The sequence below is a fragment of the Sinocyclocheilus anshuiensis genome, unplaced genomic scaffold (genome assembly GCF_001515605.1).
Source record: "Sinocyclocheilus anshuiensis isolate Anshui unplaced genomic scaffold, SAMN03320099.WGS_v1.1 scaffold639, whole genome shotgun sequence".
Taxonomy (NCBI): Eukaryota; Metazoa; Chordata; class Actinopteri; order Cypriniformes; family Cyprinidae; genus Sinocyclocheilus; species Sinocyclocheilus anshuiensis.
Window position 1 is genome coordinate 91,634 of NW_015552575.1, and position 26,400 is coordinate 118,033.

The 26,400-nt window shown below is 37.8% G+C and overlaps 1 protein-coding gene across 1 annotated transcript in view; it reads right to left on the bottom strand.

The window, feature by feature from the left end:
* Nucleotides 1-8,052: 8,052 nt before the first annotated feature.
* LOC107665182 (1-acyl-sn-glycerol-3-phosphate acyltransferase epsilon-like) overlaps nt 8,053-26,400 on the bottom strand; it is a 53,076-nt gene continuing 34,728 nt past the window's right edge. The window contains exons 6-9 of the mRNA XM_016455964.1: nt 25,101-25,191; nt 17,362-17,523; nt 12,607-12,730; nt 8,053-8,293 (exon numbers count right to left, since the gene is read on the bottom strand). Of these exons, the coding sequence (XP_016311450.1) occupies nt 8,068-8,293; nt 12,607-12,730; nt 17,362-17,523; nt 25,101-25,191 (603 nt within the window). The 3' untranslated portion in view covers nt 8,053-8,067. The remainder of the gene's footprint in view (nt 8,294-12,606; nt 12,731-17,361; nt 17,524-25,100; nt 25,192-26,400) is intronic.

Here is a 26,400-nt window from a genome sequence, read left to right on the forward strand (position 1 = left end):
CTAATCTGATTAATTTGATCGTTCGCTTTTATTCTAAAACCGCTCCTACAGCGCTCCTGCAGCGCGGTCGAATTTCATAGCCGGTTAGCTTGTCATTCGCATTTCTATTCGCGTCTATTGCTGTTTTGTTTTTATTGTATTTTTTCTTGCTCCGTTTCTTTTCTCTCTCGCTCTGTTTTTTCACGAGTTCATCAAACAACAGTGGTAAGTCAGAATCATTCATCAATCACAGTGAGTAATGGCTTCTCCTGCTATTGTTGTTTGCACCGCTTGCCACATGTATAGTTTATCTCGCTCTGTCAGCAGCGAGGGATTCACATGTGATAAATGCAGGGAAATAGTTAAGCTGACAGACAAGATTTCAGAATTAGAGACACGCATCCAAACTTTAATTGAGGATAGTAAGAATGTGAGGGCTCTAGATACGGCTTTGGATGCAACTAACTGAGGGAGTCCTGTACATTATTCGCTTCCGGTTAGAGAGCCCGTGCAGCAGGGCAACTGGGTGACTGTGAGGTGGCATAGTCGCGGGTCAAAACACTGCTCTTCCATTCCGATCAAAACATCAAACAGGTTCTCCCCACTCAGTGATGCACCCACTGAGAAACCTGATGAAAGCACTCTAGTTACTGGCGATTCTATGGTACGGAACGTAAAAATAGAAACACCAGCCACCATAGTTCAATGTGCGCCTGACATCTTGGCAAATTTAAAAGTGCCGTCTAATGCTAAACGTAAATTCAGTAAGATTGTTGTTCTGTCGATTTGTGCTACCCTGTCAGATTTTGCTACCTCCCATTAAAACAGTGGGTAGTACCATTCGACAACGAAAAATGCTACCTGTAAAATTATGGTTTATTAACGTCTACACCTACCACAACCCTAAACCTACCCTTAAGTAATGCAAATACATGTTATATTCACGGTTGTAGCTAGAAGGGATACAGCTACAGGAAACCAACAATAAATATTTTTTTCTACCTATTAGATTGTGTTTTATTAAAGTCTACACCTACCCCAACCTTAAACCTACCCTTACATGCAGATACATTAAATATTGTTGTTCTGCATGAAAAAAAGGACACAATATTGATGTGCGCATGCGCAGTAAACCCTGGTGGGACAAGCTGATGGTAGGATAAAATGTCAGGACACCGGCGCTAATGATGTTCGACTTCGCCAGTCGGAGATCACTAAAAATGACATTAAAGAGGTGTATGAACTTGCAAGTACGATGTCAGACACTATGCCATGCTCTGGGCCCCTCCCTGCTTACCGTGGTGACGAGATACATAGCAGTCGTCACTCAGTGGCTGGATGTCTAAGTGGTGCCCGCAGAATAACATAGGTTTCATGGACAACTGGACGAGTTTTTGGGGCAGACCTGATCTGTTGAAAAGAGATGGTCTTCATCCCTCCTTGGGTGGTGCCGCTCTTCTGTCTAGAAATATGGCACATAGTCTTAGAGTTTGTACTTGACTAACTGGGGCCCAGGTCAGGAAGCAGACAGACTGGCTAAACCGACCGTCTGCTAGCTGCCTCACGTCACAGAAATCAGTTAATTCTCAGCACATAGAGAATTCTCTTTCACCTAGATATCACACTATTGTAGTGAATCAGCTCAAAGGGGAAATAGGAATAATTAATCATAACTAGTTACAATTAATTATAAATATTTAGATCCGCTATAAGCATTTACTTGACCTCTCAGGGTCAACTGTCTGTCAATTCTAAGAACGTTAATTTCCTGGTTAAGGGAAATAACTTTCTTACTGTACAATACTACACAGAGCATGTAGCATAAAGCTGCATGATTAGGGACTCCACTTATGAGCAAACAATGAACAGTGTCAAGTGTGATACAAGTAAGACTTTATTAACTACATAAACACTTAAACTAGTCTAACATACACACACACACACACACACACACGCATACAGTTGGTATGGCTGAAATTCCAAGTGGGAGTTTGGAAATACTGGGGAGTTTTACGACCCTTTGTGTGAAAGCATGGTAATTTGCATATGGAACTTGAATCAAAATTACTAAAGATTCTCAGAACACTAATATATTGCCTATGTACCAACATATAATATACACTCTCGTTTAGATTTAATCCAAAATTGCCTGCTTAATTAAATGTAATAAATTTTTACTTTAAAATATTTTTTATTTAATAAAAAAATATAATAATAATGATAATAATAAGAAGAAGAATTATAATAAATAAAAATATAATAAAATAAAATAAATTTATTAAATATTTAATAAAAAATAATAATGATACTTTTTTATATATATTCCCTCAAATAAATATAAAACTAAACAAAAACGGTTAATGCAAAATATATTTTTTAACAATTGTCTATTTAATAAAAAAATACAATTATAATATTTAATTATGCTGTCGATTACCATTATAAATTATAAACATTATAAACATTTTAGATAATTATCCAAACAGCTTGTCCAATGGTTAAGGGGATATAATAAAATAACATGAATTTATAAAATATTTAATAAAAAAATAATAATGCTAATTTTTAATATACTGTATACTCCCCCAAATAAATATAAAACTAAACAAAAAATGGTTAATACCAATTAAATAAAAAAATGTCCATTTAATAAAATAAACAAATAAAAATAAAATATAATAATAAGTCACGTCACAGAAATCAGTTAATTCTCAGCACATAGAGACCCTTTCACCTAGATATCACTCTATAGAGACTGTCTGTTCCCCGAACTAGTATAGATGTCCAACGTCCAAACCAATTTAAGAGTAACAATTTAATTGATCAACAAATAAAAAACTGATGTAATACAGATAAACAAATGATAAAGCTTGGCTTATGGAATATCAGGTCCCTTTCTACGAAAGCACTTTTTGTAAATGATATGATCACTGATCATAACCTAGATGTGCTCTGTTTGACAGAAACCTGGCTAAAACCAGATGATTAGATGATTACATTATTTTAAACGGGTCTACCCCCCAAGATTACTGTTATAAACATGAGCCACATCCAGAAGGTAAAGGAGGAGGTGTTGCTACAATTTATAACAATATTTTCAGTATTTCTCAGAGGGCGGGCTTCAAGTATAACTCGTTTGAAGTAATGGTGCTTCATATAACATTATCCAGAGAAACAAGTAGTCTTGTTCAAACTTCCTATAGCTAAAACGGTAAATCCTACTCCTTGTAGTATGGTAGAATCATCCCTTCTACCACAAAAGACTGCTTTGTAAGTAATCGTCCTGATTTATCTCAATTCCTCAGAATATCCAGTAGCTCAGAACAATTTGATGATGTAACAGAAACTATGAACTCTCTATTTTCTAGCATTTTAGATACGGTTGCTCCTTTACGCGTAAGGAAGATTAAAGAAAACAGTCTGACACCGTGCACACTCGCACCCTAAAGAGAGCAGCCCGGAAAATGGAGCGCAGCTGGAGGAAAACAAAACTAGAGGTATTTCGTATTGGTTGGCGGGAAATACTCTATCCTGCAGAAAAGCATTAAAAACTGCTAGATCTGATTATTTTTCGTTAATTTAGCCACTGTATTGAATAAATAAATGGGGTTATGTTTGTTTTCTTCTAAAAGAGACGAAAAGTAAAGCATCAACAGGTGTTGACATTTCCCAACAGCACAGCAGTAATGACTATGAACTACTTTACTTCCAAGATCGATACTATTAGAGATAAAATTGTAACCATGCAGCTGTCAGCTACAGTATCGCATCAGATAGTGTGCTATAGATCCCCTGAGGAACAATTCCACTCATTCTCTAATATAGGAGAGAAAGAATTGTATAAACTGGTTAAATCATCTAAACCAACATGTTTATGTATGGGTATGTTAGACCCTATTCCATCTAAGCTCCTAAAAGTGGTGCTTCCAGAAGTCATAGTCTCAGTCTCTTCTATTATTAATTCATCATTGTCATTAGGATATGTCCCCAAAACCTTCAAACTGGCTGTTATTAAGCCTCTCATCAAAAAAACACAACTTGACCCCAAAAAACTAGTTAATTACAGACCAATCTTGAATTTCCCTTTTCTGTCCAAGATACTAGAAAATGTAGTATCCTCACAATTATATTCCTTCTTAGAGAAAAATGGTATCTGTGAGGATTTCCAGTCAACTGGCCCCCGACTGAGCCTGGTTTCTCCCAAGGTTTTTTTGTCCATTGTGTCACTGATTGAGTTTTGGTTCCAACTTGGGGACACTAGTTGGGGACACTTAATTGCCAGTGATATCGTTGACTTGATTGCACAGATACTATTTAAACTGAACTGAGCTGGATGATGACATCACTGAATTCAATGATGAACTGCCTTTAACTGAAAATTGAGTGTTTACTATTGTCATTTTGCATTATTGACACACTATTTTCCTATTTAATGCTGTAACGTTGCTTTGACACAATCTGTATTGTTAAAAGTGCTATATTCGATTTAGTCAAGTCACCTTTATTTATAATTTCCCATATCTCTTTTTCTACAAATCCTGCTAAGATTTGAAAGGTAGAAAAATACAGTAACACACAGCTGTCAAAACACCAATAAAAACACATGCATATTAAAGCAAAAATACAAAAAAGAAATCGAGAAATGTCATCTTGTTATATTATATCTCAATTCTGGGCGTCTAAATGAAAAGCGCTCTGAAAGCGCGTTCTCTGCGTGTTCCTGCAATTACGGTAATTATTGTATTACGCGTGCACACCAATTTCAATCGCTGCTGGCTTGACCGTGTTTTTCTGAACCGTAGCTGGCTTGACCGCAGTCGCTGAAGCTAGATGTGATACAGTTGTGATAGTCTTTTCAACTAGCTAGCTACCAACCTCACAGTTGTTTTTTTGTGTTAATTATTTGGCTAGTTCTACAACAGGAATATAACAAATGCACACAAGGAATTACCACACATGACATGCGGACAAAAAATATATATATTTATTGTGGCCATGAATTAAGTTCCCTCGTTTGAATTAAATGGTCCCCCTCGGCGGGCCCCCAATTAGCCCGGGCTCATATGCACACCCTGCATATCCAGACGCTACACCCCTGGTAATCCTTTAATCATTGTCCACTGTGCTCAGGTCTTGTCAAAGTTGTACCTGCAGACACGATTACCGGACAAATGAAACTCATACTTACATTAGTCATGGCCAAATGGTTAGAGTCGGACTTGTAACCCGAAGTTTGTGGGTTTGAGTCTCAGGTCCGGCAGGAATTGTAGGTGGGGGGAATGAATAACCAGCACTCTCTTCCAGCCTCAATACCACGACTGAGGCGAGACCCTTGAGCAAGGCACTGAACTCCCAATTGCTGGCTGCCCACTGCTCCGGGTGTGTGTGTTCACTACTGTGTGAGTGCACTTGGATGGGTTGAATGCAGAGCACAAATTCTGAGTATGGGTCGCCACACGTCACTTCACATTTCACATACTCGACATTGACCCTGTCTATCCAACGGTTTGTGGAGGAACTTGGACAGTGTTTCATCTTCCCTGGGGGATAGGGTAAAATCACCCATAGCATATTTAATGCTTCTCTCAGGAGTTTTAGGTGATGTAAAATATTTATATCATTGATGTAAAATATTTTGATGTTTTGTAAATCACAAAATGGCCATTTGACTAAATGGCTATTTAAAGAATATGTACAAGTCTTTAAAAGAAAGTTTGTTGCAGTTGAAATACTTTGCATAGTCTCACATAGATTGGTGACTTAAGAATCATTATACATAGTATAAAATAAAACAAAGTATCAAATCTCAAATGATGCACTTATGCCGAAAATATGTTCTTCTAATTATGTTATTATAAATGCAATGCAATGCAATTTAAGAAAATGTCTGACTTTAGAAAAATCATGGATGGATCTGACTGTGACAAAAAGGTCTCTGAATACATGTAAATGTTTGACTTTAGTTTAACTACTTTAAAGTATGTGCAGCTTTTGGCTAACTACAGTTTCAACATTCACAACATTCAACAGCTTCCCCAACACTTTTTTGACTGATAAATTTCCAAGGCTTTTCCAGATTTTCAATGATTGTGGGAACCCTACTGTGATCGGTGATTTTGTGCTCGATACTATTTAGGGGTTAAAGTTTTGGGTTATGAACTTATACTGAAGGCATTTGTGCTATTGCCTCATTTTCTTTTAAAATTCCCATACTCTCCAAATGTTCAAATACATTTCCCATCAGTATATATATATATATTTTTTTTTTACTTTTTATGGACTTCAATGACAATCACATTATAAATTATGGGTAAGTGCAATCAACTGTGTCAACAAATCTTTTTAATGTGGGAGCTTACACTGACCTTTCTATCTAAAGTGACCCAGAAGCTTCAGTAGAGTGAGTCCTGTTGAAGCTCTGGCAATGTCTATGGTCTTCCAAAGCTCTAAACATCTCCAGTAGCACTTAATGAAATTGTTTTTTGGTTAATGTCAAGTAATACAATGAATCAATTGTATTCCACTTAAATTAAATAATAAATATATATACTACTAATAAAAGCAACAATATTTAAAGGACAATTTTATGGCATGAGCAAGTTGAGATCATTTGTACATTTTAAAACATCCAGCGAACTGAGACTCCACGACAAATGTCTCAGATTTCTTATGTTGACCAAATTATTGCTCTAGATTAAGTCCTAAAAACACATGGAAAATGGGTTGTGTCAAAGAAATAAAGTCATATAAGTTCGGAATAACAGAGTTAAAAAAAAAACATTTTTTTTAAATTTTTGACTGAACAATCTTTAATACCCCTGCAACCAGCAAGTTTGGCAGCTATCTGTGAAATATTTAGCAACTGTGCAAACGCTTACAATAAAAAGCCCATATCTGACAGGCTTTTTAGATCTTGGCATCAAATCAAATAAAAATATTAAAAAATACAAATCAAAACCCATACAATCAAAACCCAATGCATAACAAACATCACCTGCACTGCATAATGGAAATCAGCATAAAATAATAAAATACTCCAAATATTCTGAAGAACATCAGGATGATGAAATACAGACCCTGTAAACATAACTGATGTTAGAAACCATTCACAATATTCAGAACCACACACACTGGAACCACTGCATACTGGAAATTTAAACACATGGTTCCACAAGGCCAATAATATGGTTAAATGACAAATATTTCAAGACTGCTATGGGTATACTAAACCTTAATACCAAACATTGTCTCTGTGCTACATATTGTTATCCATTTGTGCATTTCAGATTACAATTGAGCTCAGATCGTATGGAAACCCTCACATTGGGTCTACATCGCAAGTGAATGATGACATGAAACAAAACTGAAACATTCCTATTATAAATCTACATATCTGTCTACAGTGCTGCAAGCGTATTATGCTGACAACTGGAACATTTTAGTTTTTTGCGTCTCATACTTGTTTGCAGTGCAGACACAGTTACTGTTTATCTCCTGCCAGTTAAGAGTATAAAATAAAACAAATGAAAAAATGTGACCCTGGACCACAAAACCAGTCTTAAGTTGCTGGGGTATATTTGTAGCAATAGCCAAAAATACATTGTATGGGTCAAAATTATTGATTTGTCTTTTATGCCAAAAATCATTAGTATATTAAGTAAAGATCATGTTCCATGAAGATATTTGGTAAATTTCCTACTGTAAATATATCAAAACTTAATTTTTGATTAGTAATATGCATTGCTAAGAACTTCATTTCGACAACTTTAAAGGCAAATTTTTTTTGCACACTCAGAGTCCAGATTTTCAAATAGTTGTATCTCGGTCCCATCCTAACAAACCATACATCAATGGAAAGCGTATTTATTCAGCTTTCAGATGATGTATAAATATCAATTTTGAAAAATTGACCCTTAAGACTGGTTTTGTGGTCCTGGGTCACAAATAGTAAATGATCCTCTTGGTTAGTAGTATACTATGAGCCAAAAAGAAACTATGGTGAGAAATGAAGAATCCAATGATGAAACCAAAGTGTCTGTGTTGATATGAGTGGTCAGAATGTTTTTTTCCCCCCTCAGTATGGCTAGTTTATGGACTTACACTTACCCACACCCATCCAATCAGAGTCCCATAGAGCCAGGTATTGAGATAGAGTTTTCTACCTGACTCTGTTAACAGCATTGGCAAAGTGAGGCCACCCAAAATCAGCAGAGAAGGCAATGTCTTTGTAAGACTAAGATGTGACTTTTGGCTTTCTCCAGGGAACCTGCACTTTTTCTCAGGGTCTTCAGAATCATAGAAAGCAGTCAGAAGCCTAAACAGAAAGAATGACATATTTTGAAAACATGTTTTGAACTTGCAAATAAATCACCATTTTAAAATAATCCAGCATTTCCAGTAAGCTTTTCATGATCATGGGAACCCTGCTGTGATCAGTGAATTTGTAAACATACCATAACCAAAATAAGTATATGTAGGGTAACACTTTAAAATTTTTTTTTTTATTTATTTATTTTTTTTACAGTGTCCTTGTTACACTTTGTACTCCGAGTATTAAGTGTATTTACTTGTTTCATTAGTGTTTAGTGCAGTTGTCGTTGCTAGGAAACACTTGTTTTGTTTACTGCGTGGAGACGTGCTGATATTGGCTGATATCGCATTTGGTCTCGTTCTGTATCGCGTATCTTGTCAGTGTCTGCGCTTGCTTGGCCATTTGTTGTGAAAAAATAAGGAAAGTGTGTTCAAGCACCAGCAGAAAACAGTGTAAAGAAATACTCTTTGAGAAAAGCAGTCTTTATCAGCGGAAGTTAAAAGCAGCTCGTAAGTAAGTAAGTAAGTGTATTTACTTGTCTCATTAGTGTTTAGTGCAGTTGTCGTTGCTAGGAAACGCTTGTTTTGTTTACTGTGTGGAGACGTTTTTGGTCTCGTTCTGTATCCGTATCTTGTCAGTGTCTGCGCTTGCTTGGCCATTTGTTGCGAAAAAATAAGGAAAGTGTGTCCAGCTGAATTAATTTAGTATTTTGTTAGACGGGTATAAAAAAGCTTAGTTTACCAGCTGTCAGCGTATGCTAAATGACTAAATAAATAAATAAAAAAAAAGAGTAAAAATTACTTAGTTACATTTTAACAGTGGGAGGGAGGCAAAAATGGGATAGGCCAAGGGTGTCAAACTCAGCCCTGCAGTTTAGATATAACCCTAATTAAACACATCTGATCTAGCTAATCTAATCATTTAGGCTTATTTGAAAACTACATGGTATGTGTGTTGGAGCAGGGTTGGAAGTAAACTCTGCAGGGCAGTTTGTCACCCCTGGGATAGGCCTATAAATCTCAAACCAGTCGTTTTTAATTAAAGGAATCAGTTATTTAGAATAATAAGACATGTGGGCAGTTACCAGGCAAATTAAATCAGTATCAACAAAGTTCATCTTTTCAATGCAGAGGAAACACAGAAGCTTCATCGGAAGTGGCATTTAGATGTATTTACACACTGTTTAATGCAGGACATGAATGCATTTAACCTGCATTTACAAATGCAGAAATAATGTTTTGATATACAAGACATAAAATGTTGAATACTCATTTGAAATTATAAGAAAAAAAAAAATCTAAAGATACTATAAATGTGAAATTAAAACCATCAGTAGGTGTCAGCAAGTCACTGTTAATAAGTGAGTCATTGCGATTGAACCGAATCATTTAAAGGGTTGATTCATTCAGGAACGAAACACCATCATGTTGCTCATCTAAATGCATTTTAAAAGACTGAATCACACAGTGAAAGAACGCAGTCTAAATGCACACGCACTAGTTTAATCTACTAGACTTCAGGGCACTCTGTAGGGGTGTTTTGTTTGGTTTTTGGCAAAATACTGATAATGTAAAATCGCACATCATTAAAACTACAATTACGATATTATCGCAGACGATATATATCGCACACTCCGCAGCACTGTCTTTTTGGCTAATTTGTGAAAAACCTCTTGCTAAACTGTCAAAGCTTAATTTTAACCACCAATGCAACGATGCAAGTATTTAGCTTACCTCTACAACCTTGTGAAGGTTTGATGTCGAGATTTTATAAGCTGCTAGTTTGGTCTCCCTAGGCAAACACAGCTTACACTGCATAATAGAGCATAAATATGGCCAGGGGTTCACTTAATTTCCTTCGAGTTCAACTTCAGCTGGGTCTGCACCATAACACCTTTCTTGTCCGTCTCCATCTTTCTTGTGATTTTAGCGGCAGTTTTCTCTCCTGCCCATTATTTACTGCAGTAGTTTCCAGGGAGCGTTTTTTTTTTTTACTCCGTAATTAATGTTTTAAAATGTAGCGAAGTACAATACTTCAAACAAAATATACTTAAGTAAAAGTAAAATTACAGATTAAAAAAATTACTTTAAAAAGTAGAAGTACACAAAAAAGCTACTCAATTACAGTAACGCGTGTAAATGTAATTCGTCACTTTCCACCTCTGTAGTTAATTAATATTACCAAGTACTTAAATGTATAATTACACTGTAAAAAGGACGCTGTGACGAGAGGGGCGGGGCCGAGAGCCGTGGGAACAGAGCGAGGCCGGTGGAGTAAATGCTAATGCACGACACCTGCGCCACTCACTGGTCTCGAGTCCCACGGAGGAGCTCCGGAAGGATAAAAGGAGGTGTGACGACAGTGTTGGACGAGAGAGGACCAGGCCTGGATTTTATTTTGTGTATTGTGTGCGGCAGTCATCCACGAGGGAGCGGAGGAGTCGCTGCCGTTCGCCTGAGGCCGGAGCCTGCTGCCATCCACCATAATGGGGAGGAGCAGGGAACGGAGGACTCCTGCCGGCTGCCCGAACCCGGAGGAGCCGTCGCCGTCCACCGGGCGGCGGAGGAGTGTCGGGTCGTCCACCGAGGGCTGTCCAGTGCCGCCGCCTGGCATTGCAGAAGAGTTTACCCAGCTGGTGGAGGGCCGAGCGGCGGTGTGTCTGGGAACCGGAACAAGATTTTTTTTTCCCTCTCTCCTCTCTGTCTCTCCTCATCTTTCCGTCTCCTTTTCTCTCACCTCGTCTGTCTGTCCTTACCCCCAGGTACGCCGCGGCCGCCATGATCGGCTAACCCAGAGGGGGGAGGGGGGGAGTAGAGCGCAGTCTCGTGAGTACCCCCTGGCCTGCGAGGGGCGATTGGGGTATGTGACGAGAGGGGCGGGGCCGAGAGCTGTGGGAACGGAGTGAGGCCGGTGGAGTAAATGCTAATGCGCGACACCGGCGCTACTCACCGGTCTCAAGTCCCACAGAGGAGCTCTGGAAGGATAAAAGGAGGAGTGACGACAGTGTTGGACGAGAGAGGACCAGGCCTTGATTTTATTTTGTTTTTTGTGTTCGGCAGTCGTCCACGAGGGGCTGCCACTTTACTTTCATTTTGTGTTTATTTTATTAAAGTCTTTAAATGTTCGCCGGTTCCCGCCTCCTTCTTCCCGATCAACAACTTTGTTACAGACGCCATAAAATAAAGTGTAATCATAAGTAGTAGGGCTGGGACAATAAATCGATGCATCGCAAATCAAGAAATGATTCTGCATCGATTCTGAGATTTTCCGAAGGCATCGCAATGCTCTCTTGAATCGATTCTGAGCTTAGTTTTTAACAGAAGATGGCACTGCATGCTTTAGAAATAGCAGAGGTGTAAAGTATTGGAGTAAATGTAATTAGTTACTGTACTTGAGTATCTTTTCGGAGCGGCTTCGGCTTTTTAATTTTACTTAAAATTATTTTATTTATCCATTATACTGAAGAGACCTTTTTGAAAGATATTGTTTTCTCTTGTTTTTGTTTCATGCTCTCTGTGCCTTGCCCTGGACTTTTGTCACTTCCTTCGCCCGTGGTGTTTGTAGTCAGTTTGTAGTCCGTTTGTTCATTGGTTCCCCTTGATTAGTCTCCCCAGGTGTGTCTTATCTTGTTAAGCTTGTTAGGCCTCTGCGTGTATATATAGCCCTAGTTTTTCTTTAGTTCCTTGTGAGTTGTTGAATGTAATGGTTGTCTGTTTGCCAGTCATTCTTTGTTCCCTTTTGTTTTTGGTTATTGTTTGTTCTAGTTTTTCCATGAAATACCTGCACATAGATCCTTGCCTCTGCCTGTTTTCCCCAGCTTCTCCACAACGTTACAGTTTTTGACTGGCATGTCTCTTTGACTAGTGCATCTTTGAGCCTAGATTTAGTATAAGTAAAATACTTAAGTACTGTTAAAATCAGATACTCTAAGACTTTTACTGAAGTTGTTTTGGAATTGGTGACTTGTAACGTGTAGTGGAATAATTTTCACTGTAAGGTATCTCTACTTTTACTCAAGTATGGTTTTTAGGTACTCTTTACACCTCTGAGAAATAGCCGTATTCTGCTTGCTTCCAGTTCCTTACATACGCACCATTTAAACCTAAAATAATCATTCATAAAGTTCGAAAAGGTTGAAGCGAATTACAAGGATGTTTTGAGTGTGCAGTTAAAAACTAGCCTAGAGCGCCATCTGCTGTTAAAAACTAAGCTCAGAATCGATTTGAGAGAGAATCACGATGCATCGATTTATTGTCTTAGTCCTAATAAGTAGTTAAGAGTATGTATATGCAATTGTATGTAGTTCGGATACTCACTTGTCCTTGATTTCAAATCTTTCATGCAGCCATCTGCGGAAGAACTCTGACTCTGCAGGAATTTCCCTCATGTCCAAGCGGTTGAAGTGGATGTGTACCCTGGGGCATTCCTGGCACAGGAACTCTATCACACAGAGAATTCAAATTAGATAAAGGCATTTCAGACAACCATCAGACAGAAAACAAACAAACAGAAAACCGAACACAACAATTAAAAACTGTTTATGAAAGTGAAATAAAATAAAAAGAAGAGTATTTATAGACTTAATAATTATATAAATTATTTCACTTTAACATAGTAAAATTTGTTCACTTGCAAGGTTTCATTTTTGGCAGAAAACCGCTGGGAGTTTTTCCATCAAAGACATTTCTTATAAAAAAAAAAAAAATGCTGTAAATATCTGCTGACGGACACCGTGCTGCGTTGTCATGGGAACATGCCAGCTGAAGATAATGAGGAAATTACATCGCGCCCTTTGCCAAGTGCATTCCAAACGACTACATAATGGCACACAAGAAAGCACGGAAGACGCTCTGATTTGAATTTACAACATTTATTTTACCAACCAAACATGTTAGAAGTACACACACATAAATTTAAATAAAGACGAACCCCGGCTGGCCGGCAGTGTTTCCCAACCTTTCTTTAGTCGCGGCACCCTTCGGAAATTTTAACAAATTTGTGGCACCCTACAAAATTAATTTTGTCACAATATTCATAATTTTCGTTGACGAAAGCAACACTAATGATAACTTCCATTTGGAATTTGCCCCGTGAACCGTTCGGTACCAATACTCATACCGGCCCACCCCTACTTAAGACAGAGTTCACGTGTGATTCATGAAACATTCGTATGCTGCCAATCTCATCGTACGAATGATCGCACGTTGATAAATGTGGCGGCAGAAAACAATCGTCATTTCAATATCATGCCCCTAAAAAAACCACGGTTTAGAAGCCTTGCCCCTAGAATTTTCGTATGCTGCCAATCTCATCGTACGAATGATCGCACGTTGATAAATGTGGCGGCAGAAAACAATCGTCATTTAAATATCATGCCCCTAAAAACACCCTGGTTTAGAAGCCTCGCCCCTAGAGTTTACGACATGGAGAAATGAAACCCGGTCAAAAAGAGGAAGTAATCTCATGAAAGAGAAATTGAGCTTACTCCAAAAACACTCGTTAACCTTGTAATTGCAAACAATTAGGCTGCATTAATAAATTAAATGTATATGTATATTAAAATACTGGTAAATATAAACAGCGTTCCCCTCACGCTACAACAAGTATTTTAAATTTAACAGTATTCAGAGCAGAACAAGAATGAAAAATAAGTAGTTATAAAATTATATTTTAAACTATAAAATAAACACAAATTAGGCTATAGTGGCATTCATTATAAACAGCATACAAATTTGTTTGCATAACTATTATTCATTATGTAGCCTAAACGTGGCTTTATACTTCAGTCATGTTATATCCAGGGGTTAAAGCAAAAAAATATCCTGAGCCTGAACTTTTTTCCGGGGGTTGGGGGGACGGACACATACACAGGGTTATTTGGCAAACAAAAAAAGAAAATGATTTTCCCTGAAACTAACTAGTAACGTATCTGCCATTGCCATTAGCCCTTAACAGGCTCAGACTATGGTGGAACAGACTATGGTGGATATTTGAAACAGCAATACCAAGAAAGTTTACTCACTACAATATGGTGCAAACACATGCAAACACATGTAACATTTAGGATGATTTTGATATCAAGTTTTGCTGGTTAGCTTTGTCCTTGACAGGGTACAAGATGACCTACAATCTAAAACACATTTCTGAAATTGTTTTGTTCAAAAGAAATAATGGTCAATTAAATACTAGGAAATGAATATAAAATAAACTTTTATTTTGAAATCGTGACGTACAATAAATCGCATATTTAGAAATATGTTGTATTCTCCTGTGTTGGCATAGGTTTAAATGATTTACGTTACAAATCAAGTGAGTTTTCCCAGATGAACTTCTGATTAGCTAATGTTAGTTTGGTTGAGAGTGAAAGCTGTGTTCCTCTCATACATTGGTAGGCGAACTCATGAACTTGACTATGTAAATATGACGCTAGATGGAAATCTTTGAACATTGCGCCTCAGACCCAGGCTTCTTTCCCATTTATCAGCTGCGACTCTGCAATTGGATACTATAATGCATTCTCGTGTTTATATGAGCAAAAACTTCTGATTGGCTAGTAATATTAGTTTGGTTGAAAGCTGTGTTCCTCTCATACATTGGTAGGCGAACTCATGAACTTGAACGTAATATCAACAAGTGTTTTTCAATGTAGGACGACTATCCTTTTTTTCCCCGCAGCCAAACGCCGCACACCGGAGATCCGGCATGGTGCCGGAGAACTTTAAGCCCTGTATATCCGTGTAAAATCCTTCACATGTGCAAAAATGTTTGTTTGGGCGCTGCACGCTGATTTTACAGCGGACCTTTTAAAATAAAAGTGTAACTTTTACGTTTGGTTGACTGCATTTTAGTTTGATGATGAATGGCTGAAATGTCAGGCAACGGTAGAACTAATGTTGTTTGTGTGTGCGTGAGGCGCCTGTGCGATCAGATGGATTAAATCAAATAAACATATAAAGAAAAGAAATAAAATGCATTAAGAGTGTCACAAAAATGAGCGTAGCCTATACTTGTTGCAGTGTTTTTTTTCCCCTTTTGTTAATCTATTAATTATATTATAGCCTATTATATATTTTGTGTGATCCTATTTATTTTATTCCTTTTATAGACTTAATTTCTGTTTTTCTCCTTTCACAAAAGCATGATGCAACAATTGAATCCTCATGGTCTTGTTTATGCTGCTATTCGCACATATAAAGCTAAAGCCCTTGACATAACAACAAAAAAAAAAAAGACATTCTAATCTTACTGGTTAACGATCGACTAATGAGCTTCGCTTGATGGTCAGTAAAATAAAAATGAACAAAATGCTGTCATTCTACAATTCTCCACCGTATTTACTATGCTGTGCGCAAGTTCAGGTAACTCAAAAACTTCGTACCAAATGCACATTGTTCCAAATAAATGTATTTGTTTGCTACATTTATTGTGAATCGAGTCACTCGAAGACAGTGAAACACCTAAATCATGAGTTGCTTGAATGTAAATGAACACGGACTACAATGTAATTAAATCACAGCCTTTCGTGATTTGATAAGTGCATTAAAGGTGACATATTATTATGCCCCTTTTCACAATATGTAATATAAGTCTCTGGTGTCCCCAGAATGTGTCTGTGAAGTTTCAGCTCAATCTAAATAGTGTTCTGCGCTCGTCTGTGCAGCCAAAGACAGAACAGTTAGCATGTTTTGCTCAAACTTTTGCCATGGCATTAGAGCTGGTACACCGTTGTCGCTTGCGAAATCAAAATGACGGTGCCTTGAGTGGAAGTTTACAGATTAAGGGGCGGTAATATTATAATGAGATCCCTTTGCCACATCACCAAGGGAGCGAAATCAGACGTGCTCGTTTTCAGACGCCTGCAGAAAAAGGCTTTCCTAAACAAAGTGATTGGGTTAATCTTTTTCACGTTTCCTTGGTTGGTAGATGCACCAGGGACTTGATTATAGCACTTAAAATCTGAAAAAGTCAGATTTTTATGATATGTCACCTTTAAATCATATCGCAATTTAGTTTTTAGTTCAATTGAAACATCTTTTGACAAAGCAATGGTGCAAAAACACTGTTATTTTATGCTATTATGAGAAGTTTAAAAATATTTTCAGTTCATTATGAAACTGTGGCAGGACAAATTAGACTGTGGTGGGCCACTATGTAATAAACAAGGAAAACAAAAATGTGTTACCAAAATAAAGCAAGACTGGACTTTTTTTTCTCTCTCTCCACTGAGTCAGTTGGTCAGTCTTGTAGGTTACTCTATAAACTGTAAAAAGTTATTTACTATATTTAACATGCATCGTTGGATGAAACTGAGTGTAATAATTGTGAATAATAAATAAATGATTTACATTAATCCTCCTTTTTTTTTTTTAAAGGATTATGAACAATATCATATAAGCTAGCCAAGTCATTATGTAATGAATACTCTTTCTGGGTTCAAGTCTCTACAACGTTTCAATAGCAATTTATGATCACCATTCTTTTATAGCATACCTTTAAGCAAAGCTTTAAAAATGTTAGGTGAACACTACCGTCTTCATGTTCAGTGTCCCAGATACCAATATTTTAACGATTCATAAAAGATGAATCACTCTCTGGTTAAATCCGATTTCATTATGGAGATAAGGGTCAGGATCATGTTTTTAAGTAGTATTACAGCACACCGTGTGTGTACTGTATATAAGCACCGTTTGCTGTTTGTTTGTGGAATCTGACAGAGCACTTGGACCAGGAAATGTGACGCATGACTGAAACTTTGATATCGCGACCGACCTATTGCTTACCAGTTTTGTTTTGGTTTTTTTTATAAAGAAGGATGTGACAATATCCTAACAGCTACCTAAATGTTGCTACTGTTTATGAAACCTCTTACTGCTTTAGTGTTTTTGGGAACAAATGGAAAATAACACATTGTAACAACCACTGTTTACAGGAAGTAACAAGAAATTCACATATCTGTATTTTTACAGTCCTCAATTAATGGTTTAACACTGTGTGTCTGCCTTCTTTCCTGTTTTAGTTGAGAAAAGTAAACATGCTGCTTACAAACTGAATGTATAGCAATAACAACATACCTGGCATTGTAGGAGCTGGATGTCTCTGGCCGTCTGCTGTGAGTGTTCCCTCATATGCAACAGTTATGTCATAGACAGCATCCAGGTGTTCCTTCATAGTCTCAATGGCAACATGTGATGCTTTCATTCTTGGTGTTAAAACGTGCTGCAGCACAGCAAGTTCTGCAATAGGCAAGACAACATGACTACTGCATGTAAATTAGTTTGAGAAACTGCAATTTAGTACATTGGGAAAACATTCAGAAATGTTAGCCATCTATTAGTGATTGAAAAATAAATTATAAAATTATTATAAAATTCTATATATTTTTACGATGCCTTTGGGAAACTGTGCACTTAAGCACTAATAGTCTCTGCTTACTGTAGGCATAAATGGATTCACCCAAAAAATAAATAAAATGTAATTTATTTACGAATCTTGAACATCTAAATTTTTCATTTTCATTCATAGCGATAACATGAAAAATGTCACTGTCAGTGTTTGTCACTCATCAAACTTAGCAGTATACGTAGACATTGATCCACGTCCAAATTGTGAATGGATTATACACAAAGCGAGCAAAAAATGGTACCTTTACAGCAAGGCTGAAACAATAAGTCAACATTATCGACAACGCCGACAATTTTTTATTTTTGTTGACGAATAGTCATTTGATCTCAAATGACCTAATGTAAGGTCCTGCAGTAATGTGGTTTGACTAGTGTATTCCACGCTCTTTGCTACAATCCAACAGAACGAAGCCGGACCAAACTACAATTAAAAATGCTGTCATGTGCAAAGGCCCCGATATACTCACTGCAAAGTTCTTTTATGGCGGCAATCCTATGCCATTAATAACCGAGCGCACCACTGATGCTGGCGCGCGCGGTAAATAACTTCCGCGAGAGGAAAACAGATTTACACGCGAGGAAACGGGAGCCCGCGAGCTTATTTAAAACCCTCGCGCGCGTGACATGTCCTCTGCGCGCAATACAAGCCCTCGCGCGCGCATGATCATTCCCCACATCCTCGCGCTCGATCTTTCCTCACCTGCTCGCGCGAACACTTTTATTTTTGTCAGTCGTGGGGCGGGGCTTGCTGTTTTAATTGTAACCTCAAATGTCATTGGTTATTCCTCTTTTACGGAAGTCAGTATTTTTATTTATTTTTATTTTTTTATTAATGCCAAAACACTTAATAACAAGCATATAACCACAACAACCTAAAAAACAATAGAGCTTTTATACATTTTTTTGTATAAAAACATTACAAAAAAATAATACAAGATAGAAAGTAAAAAATAAATAGATAAATGAAGAAATAAATAAAAATAAGAACAAACAAATAAATAACATAAACCAGAGGGGGGAAATTATACAAGGTTAAACATTGAAAGCAATTTTTTACTTTTGAATGATTTTTTTTTTTTATGCCCATCAAAGATAAAACGTAAGAATTACAGTCAGCCAGGAAAATTGACAGTACTGGGTTCTTACCCAAAAATTTACACTTATGAATAAAAAATTTGCCAAGTATAATAAAAAGATTAACAATATATTGAATCCCAAAGTTAGAGTTATAATAAAAGAAAATAATATCAAAAGTGTTGATACATATTCTAACATTTGTTTTATCTGAGAGATATGTACATAACTCATTCCCAAACATTTTTACACAAACACATTCACAAAAAAAGATGTACAATGGTCTCTTCTATATCACAGAAAGTAAATTTTTTTTCAATATTTTGCATATACTTACTAAGTACACTATTACAAGGGTAGCATCTATGTAATATTTTAAATGTGACTTCTTTTATTTTGTTTGTTAATACATATTTGTGTGGAAGATGTTAATTGGAGTGTCGCTTGGTCTCTTCCACACAAATATGTATTAATAAACAAAATAAAAGAAGTCACATTTAAAATATTACATATATGCTACTCTTGTAATTGTGTACTTAATAAGTATATGCAAAATATTGAAAAAAATTACTTTCTGTGATATAGAAGAGACCATTGTACATCTTTTTTGTGAATGTGTTTGTGTAAAATTTTTTTGGAATGAGTTATGTACATATCTCTCAGATAAAACAAATGTTAGAATATGTATCAACACGTTTGATATTATTTTCTTTTATTATAACTCTAACGTTGGGATTCAATATATTGTTAATCTTTTTATTATACTTGGCAAATTTTTTATTCATAAGTGTAAATTTTTGGGTAAGAACCCAGTACTGTCAATTTTCCTGGCTGACTGTAATTCTTACGTTTTATCTTTGATGGGCATAAAAAAAAAAAATCATTCAAAAGTAAAAAATTGCTTTCAATGTTTAACCTTGTATAATTTCCCCCCTCTGGTTTATGTTATTTATTTGTTTGTTCTTAGTTTTATTTATTTATTAATTTATCTATTTATTTTTTACTTTCTATCTTGTATTATTTTTTTGTAATGTTTTTATACAAAAAAATGTATAAAAGCTCTATTGTTTTTTAGGTTGTTGTGGTTATATGCTTGTTATTAAGTGTTTTGGCATTAATAAAAAAAAAAAAATAAATAAAAATACTGACTTCCGTAAAAGAGGAATAACCAATGACATTTGAGGTTACAATTAAAACAGCAAGCCCCGCCCCACAACTGACAAAAATAAAAGTGTTTGCGCGAGCAGGTGAGGAAAGATCGAGCGCGAGGATGTGGGGAATGATCATGCGCGCGCGAGGGGTTGTATTGCGCGCAGAAGACATGTCACGTGCGCGAGGGTTTGAAATGAGCTCGCGGGCTCCCGTTTCCTCGCGTGTAAATCTGTTTTCCTCTCGCGGAAGTGATTTACCACGCGCGCCAGCATCAGTGGTGCGCTCGGTTATTAATGGCATAGGATTGCCGCCATATTCTTTTTCGTTCTTCGGTTAGGGGTTAGCGAACATCCCAATGCAGTCTGAACTGCTGAAAGCGGTTTTTAGATGAATGTGTAAATATGTGCTGTGTGCTTTCCTCTCAATAACAAAACAAACACACAACAAACATGATGCTGTGGGAAAACAGCAGTTAAGAAAGCAATCTGATGATAGTGATGTGGATATCACCAGCTTTGCAATCGGCACTCTAGTAAAGTCAAGTCATGTCAGCTTTACAGTATTAAACATGAAAAAAACGGTGTCAGTGTCGCTTTCAGTTACAACTTGATTTTCTGCAATAAAGCAGCTCTGTGTATATGAAAATGTATAGAATTTGTATAACTATTTTAAATTGCAAAAGCTGAATAATCAAAGCCTACTGATTACTCAGTGAAATAATCAACGATTAGTCGATTAATCTTTCTAATAATTGAAAGATTAATCAATTATCAAAATAATAGTTTGTTGCAGCCCTATTTTACAGCATAACTTGCGCAAAAACTGTAATAGCCTTAGTCAGTTTACATGCCCTATTGAATTTAACATAACGAAAATTATGCTTTGAGGGATAGACTTAGTCTTTACAATGGCACGCACTATATAAAACCACGGAATTTAAACATTTTTTATGGAGTTTTTTTATTTACTGAAAGCTTTTTTTTATTTTCGTTTCACCTTTCACCTGCTGAACAATTGCTATGTTGTTAAACAACAGTACAATCCATTGAACACGCAGTTCTTCTGTTCCTCACAGCCTCATTTTCATTCCTGTCAAAAATTAAATATGGCACTATGCTGGCTGAAGTCTGTAGTCAATAAACTACACCAGTGAATCGCTCTGGTTATTAACGTAACCTTTATCATTGGGAACCAAGGTTACGTTAGTAACCGGAGTGTTCCCTATCGAAATGGTCTCTCACCTTGTGTTTATGGCGCTTGGGGGAACGATTTACCATAGCACTGTTCTATAAGGTCAGAATGGAAGCTGTTCTGCGAGCCCAGCTCTAGGGAACCACTCTGAGGGCCCTAAGAAACACAGGCTAACTAGTGAGACCCGGGCCATCGGCCGAAGCACACATTCAAAACAGTCTAGACCACTTACCAGGGATGCAAGACAATTAGATGGACAAGATTTGTTCCTGAAGGGCAGCGACGTCCAGGTTATAAAACCTACCAAAGGTAGATGGCGATGACCAGCCGGCTGGCTTGCAAATATCCCCAATAGAAACTCCATCCCCCTAGTGGAGTGGGCCCTCACTCCAATGGGGCACTCAGAGCCCACTGAGGGGCAAGCCAGGGATATTGCATCCACTATCCAGTGGGATAATCTCTGCTTCGTAACTTGCAGCCCTTTGGAGTGGCCTCCAAAGCTGGCTAGAGCGCTCCATATAAATCTTGAGGGCCCGGACCGGGCAAAGTAATTTAGCTCCTTGCTTGTCCTCAGAGGGAGGAAGGGCTCATGTCAGTCGGGGAACCACGACTGCTTACGCCAGAGTGAAGCCACCATTAGAACTGAGCATCCGGTCTCCCTGATCCGTCTGATGACCAGAGGGAGCAGAGCAACCGGGGGAAAGGTGTACAGGCGGCTTTGGGCCATTCACGGGCCGGCCAGCATGTCCTATTCCTTGGAAAAAATTTTGGGCAATGAGAGTTGTATTCTGAAGCGAAGGTCTACCTCTGCCTTTCTGAAGATCTCCCAAATCATCTGAAATGTTTGGGGGTAAAGTCTCCATTCTCCTGGAGACACACTGCCCCAGGACAGCATGTCTGCTCCCTGGTTCAGTCTGTTAAGCACATGCACCACCCACGATGAGCCCAGATTGCAGTCCATAGAAGGAGACGTCTTGCCATCTTGTAAAGAGACTACGAACAGAGGCCACCCTTGCAAATTAATGAGGGCCACCACTGTTGTATTGTCTGAATGGATGATGACATGGTGACCTTTCAGGGCTGGCAAGAAGGTTTTAAGGGCTCAAAAAATCACCATAATTTTGAGACAGTTGATGTGCAGGCATTGCTCCAGGCTGGACTAGTAGCCGAACACCGAGCTGCCCTCACACAGAGCTCCCCAACCCAAGTTGGAAGCCTTTTTCGTAACAACCTTTCTTCTGGAGGTCAGACCCAATTGGACTCCTGTCTGATACAGGTGAGGGGCCTTCTAAGGGGGAAGGGCCCAAAGGTATCACAGGGGACGCAGCTGCCATCAGCCTCAGGATTCTCTGGAAAGTTTTGGGGGAAAGAAAGCCCCTATCTTTAAAGATGCCGCTAGCCACTGAATTCTCAGTGAGCATTCCGGCAAGAACCAGGCCCGCATCTGGGGTGAGTTTATAACTGCCCCCAGAAAACCGACTCACCTGCTGGAAGACAGACAGCTCTTGGCTGAATTGATTCTGAGTACAGAGCTCGTGTTCTGACCGGGCTAAAACCAGCCAGTTGTCGAGGTACTTTATGACAAGGATTCCCATCTGCCTCAGAGGGGAGAGAGCATACCTAAGTCCATGTACTTGGTAAAAGTGCGTGGAGCCAGGGACAGTCCGAATGGAAGGACTGTATATTGGTAAGCCACCCCCTCGAACGCGAATCTCAAGAACGGTCTGTGATGGCTATTAGGATATGAAAGTAAGCATCTTACTTTCATGCTTACTTTCATGAAAACCAGTCTCGAGGATCTGTTTTAAAGTCAGCATCCTGGATGGCCACCTTATTAAGGCGCGATTCAGGAGCCTGAGATTGATAATGGGCCTGGGCCCACCATTTTTCTTTGAAATGAGGAAATAGCGGCTGTAAAACCCTGACTTGCTGCTCTCTGATGGGACCGTTTTGACAGCTCCCTTTGCCAGCAGATACTGCACTTTGGAGCAGAGAACGTAAGCATCATTGTCCTGAACCGAAGTCTCGACCACACCTTTGAAGCAGGGAGGTCTGCGAGCAAATTGAAGCAAGTAGCCACGTTTAATAGTTTGCAGAACCCATTAAGCCCAGGATGGCTTCCCAAGTTTGCAGCCGGCCGGCAAGGGGTCTGAGTTTTTTAGGCGGCAGGTCGCTGCATGGAGACAGGGAACTGACCACGAGGTGTCGCGAAGAGGAGAAGTGCTCTTTATAGCCAATGGGTCTGCTCTCACAGCGGTAGTTTGCTTGGGTGAGTGAAAAGTGAGAGTTGGCAGTGTAAACAGAGCCTCCAACACCCACAGCTGAATGGGGGATTGGAAGGCAAACATGAGACTTCTTTGAGGGAGGTCTGGCCTCAGTGGGACATAACCCTCTTCTCTCCTGACAGATCAGGATGGTTTCTGGCACATGGCCTGTAACGAACAACACAGAGGGAGAGACTGGGGAGTTGAGGAAGGCAGTCCTGTCAGCGTCCTTGATCTCCGTTAGGTTTAGCCAGAAGTGGCGCTCAAGCACCACCAGACTGGCCATTGACTTGCCGATTGCCTGGGCTGTGGTCTTTGTGGCACACAACGCCCGTGTGAAGGAGAAAGATTCGAAATGGCATTCAGCGCCAACTTATATAGTGTGACGATGCATGCTGTTTGATTTTGGGAGCTTTGTGATCGTTGGCTTTACCTACGACTTACTCTAATCTGCAGTCCATTGGGCACACCTGTCACTGTGGTTCAGATGCTCCATCAAAATAGATTGCTAACAGAGTCAGAATGGGGATGTGGGCTTGGGACATTGTGTTGTGTTTGTTTTGAGCATTTTACAACACTACAACAGCACATTACACATTCAGCCAGGCACCTTGCATTGCACTGATGATGTTGATGTTTACAGAAATATCGTTGTTGTTTTTGTTTTGTTTTAGTTTTATTATAGAGTTAATTTTGTATTAATAAAGCCTTTCTTCTCTGAGCCTAAATCTGATTGCGTGTCCCTCGTTTTGTTGCTTCCATTTGATCCACAGGTCATAACAATAGGCAGTCGGCCCACCCATTTTGGTGGGCTGAAATGCCATAGGTTTGTGCAGCTGCACAAACGTTAACAAATCGGGCTTCAGTATTTGGAGGAAAACAGAGTATATCCCAAGCGTCATAAACTCAATGTGAGAGACCGTTATGATAGGGAACTCTTATTTATATTGTGTCTACACTTTCTTTGTTATAATGAGATGATTTGCGAGTGTGTAGAATGCAGTCAGTAAACTTGCGGCAAGATATTGAGCTCATTCTGAATAAACTACAGTAAATACAGTAAAAGTCATTGCTTTCAACATGCCTGTAATTGGATACAATACTCATCACTGCAAAAACATAAAAACCAGAGCACACACACAAGTACCATCACTCCCATCCTGAAATCACACAACTGACCTATTTTGAATTAAAAATGAAAGTTTGCATTCCTGAGTTCTATGGATGTGTCAAATAATAGTGCAAATGTTATGCTTTTAAATATCAAATAGAAGTGAATTTTGAGTAAAAGGTGTTTGGTCTTGGTTGGTATACTCCAAGCCATACTGTATAACAGCTGATTATCATTAAATAACACCATAAATAATATAAAGAAACACACAATGTTAAATAACTAATGACTGATTTATATATGTATTTTTTTTTTTTTGGTGAATTGTTCCTTTAAAGTTGACATGAAATGAAAATTCACTCTAGTTTCTAAATGCAATATTGCTTACATTTTTTTATTTTTTTTTTTATTTGACCTTGTAAATGCTTAAACAAAATGTCATAACCGGATCTTCAAGTGAAATGACTTCTATCTGATGACATATGCAGGACTACTCCAACAGTCTGTTTAAACCCTGCCAGTTTTATCTGACTTTACTTTTGAGTTTAATGCCCACATCTCAAAATCCAATCAACAACATAAAACATGATGCATAAAATCATCCAATAGAACAATACCTTCTTTAGCAGCAAAAGCCTGACTGTCATTGATAATTTTCTGGAGCTCAGGGTTGTAGCGGGTTCCCTCTGGAAAGATGACAAGATACATCTGTACAGAAAACAAGGAGTTGAATAGTCATAAAACTGCAGCGATTACTAATGTTACTAAATTATGAGTCTATCACAATCCTGGGACAGTGATAGATTCTACGGTAGGTATTTCTCAGTTCTGTCACAGAGTGAAAATACAAAACTTGGGATTATCAAATATGGGGAGTGACAGAGAATCCCATTATTCCCCTTGCTTATGAAAGAGAAAGGGTTTGGCTCCAACCCACAATATCATAGGAACATTAATGACAGCTGGATAGCTCAAATAGTTTCATGCAAAAATGTTTTTTAGTCCAAAAAAATTCCATACAAGCATTGAGAGATTAAGTAGAGAGCACTTTTTTAATGAAAAAGTTTAATGTCTGGGGGAACAGAAAAAATATATAATTAATTAATCTCAATAAATATCTGATAGTTCATTTAAATTTATCAAGTATTTTTCCCTGCAACTACGTGGCTCCATTCTGGTACTGTATGTAACACTCACTGTGGTAATGCAACTATTGGCAATGGTAATGATAATATTACAATGGTAATAACATACAATGGTAATAACTACTTATTATCACTACTTTCTTTGCTTGGGCAATAATATAATCTTAAGGAAAACAAAACAATAGGGTCCTGCACTACAGGGTCCCAACACATTTTCCATTTCAAAATTACATACATTTCCAGACTCAAACTTCCAGACTTCTCTGTAAATTTTTCAGACCATATTTCATAGTGAAAAACTAATTATTTAGAGTGTAACAATTACAGGTTCAAATTCACAATAATGAATTCAGAATTTGATAGTTACAATACTACAAATAGTGTTATACCAGTAAAATTTCACAGTTCTTGGTACTTTAGCAAAAACTACTGGAACTATTTAACTATTTGAAAAGAAATGAACAAACAAACAAACAAATTAGTTTATTATTAATGCTAATAATAATAATAATAATAATAATAATAATAATGATACATTAAAACAGCTTGTAGCCTTCAAATATTTCTAAGTAAACATTGCTTTACAAAGGTCAAATAAAAAGTTAGTAATAAAATAAAGAACAAAGAAACTCATTAGAAGTGGCAAGTCTATTAGTGGCAAGCAGTGCTGGGGGTAACTCATTACAAGTAACGCGAGTTACGTAATCAGATTACTTTTTTCAAGTAACTAGTAAAGTAACGCATTACTTTTTAATTTACAAGAGAATATCTG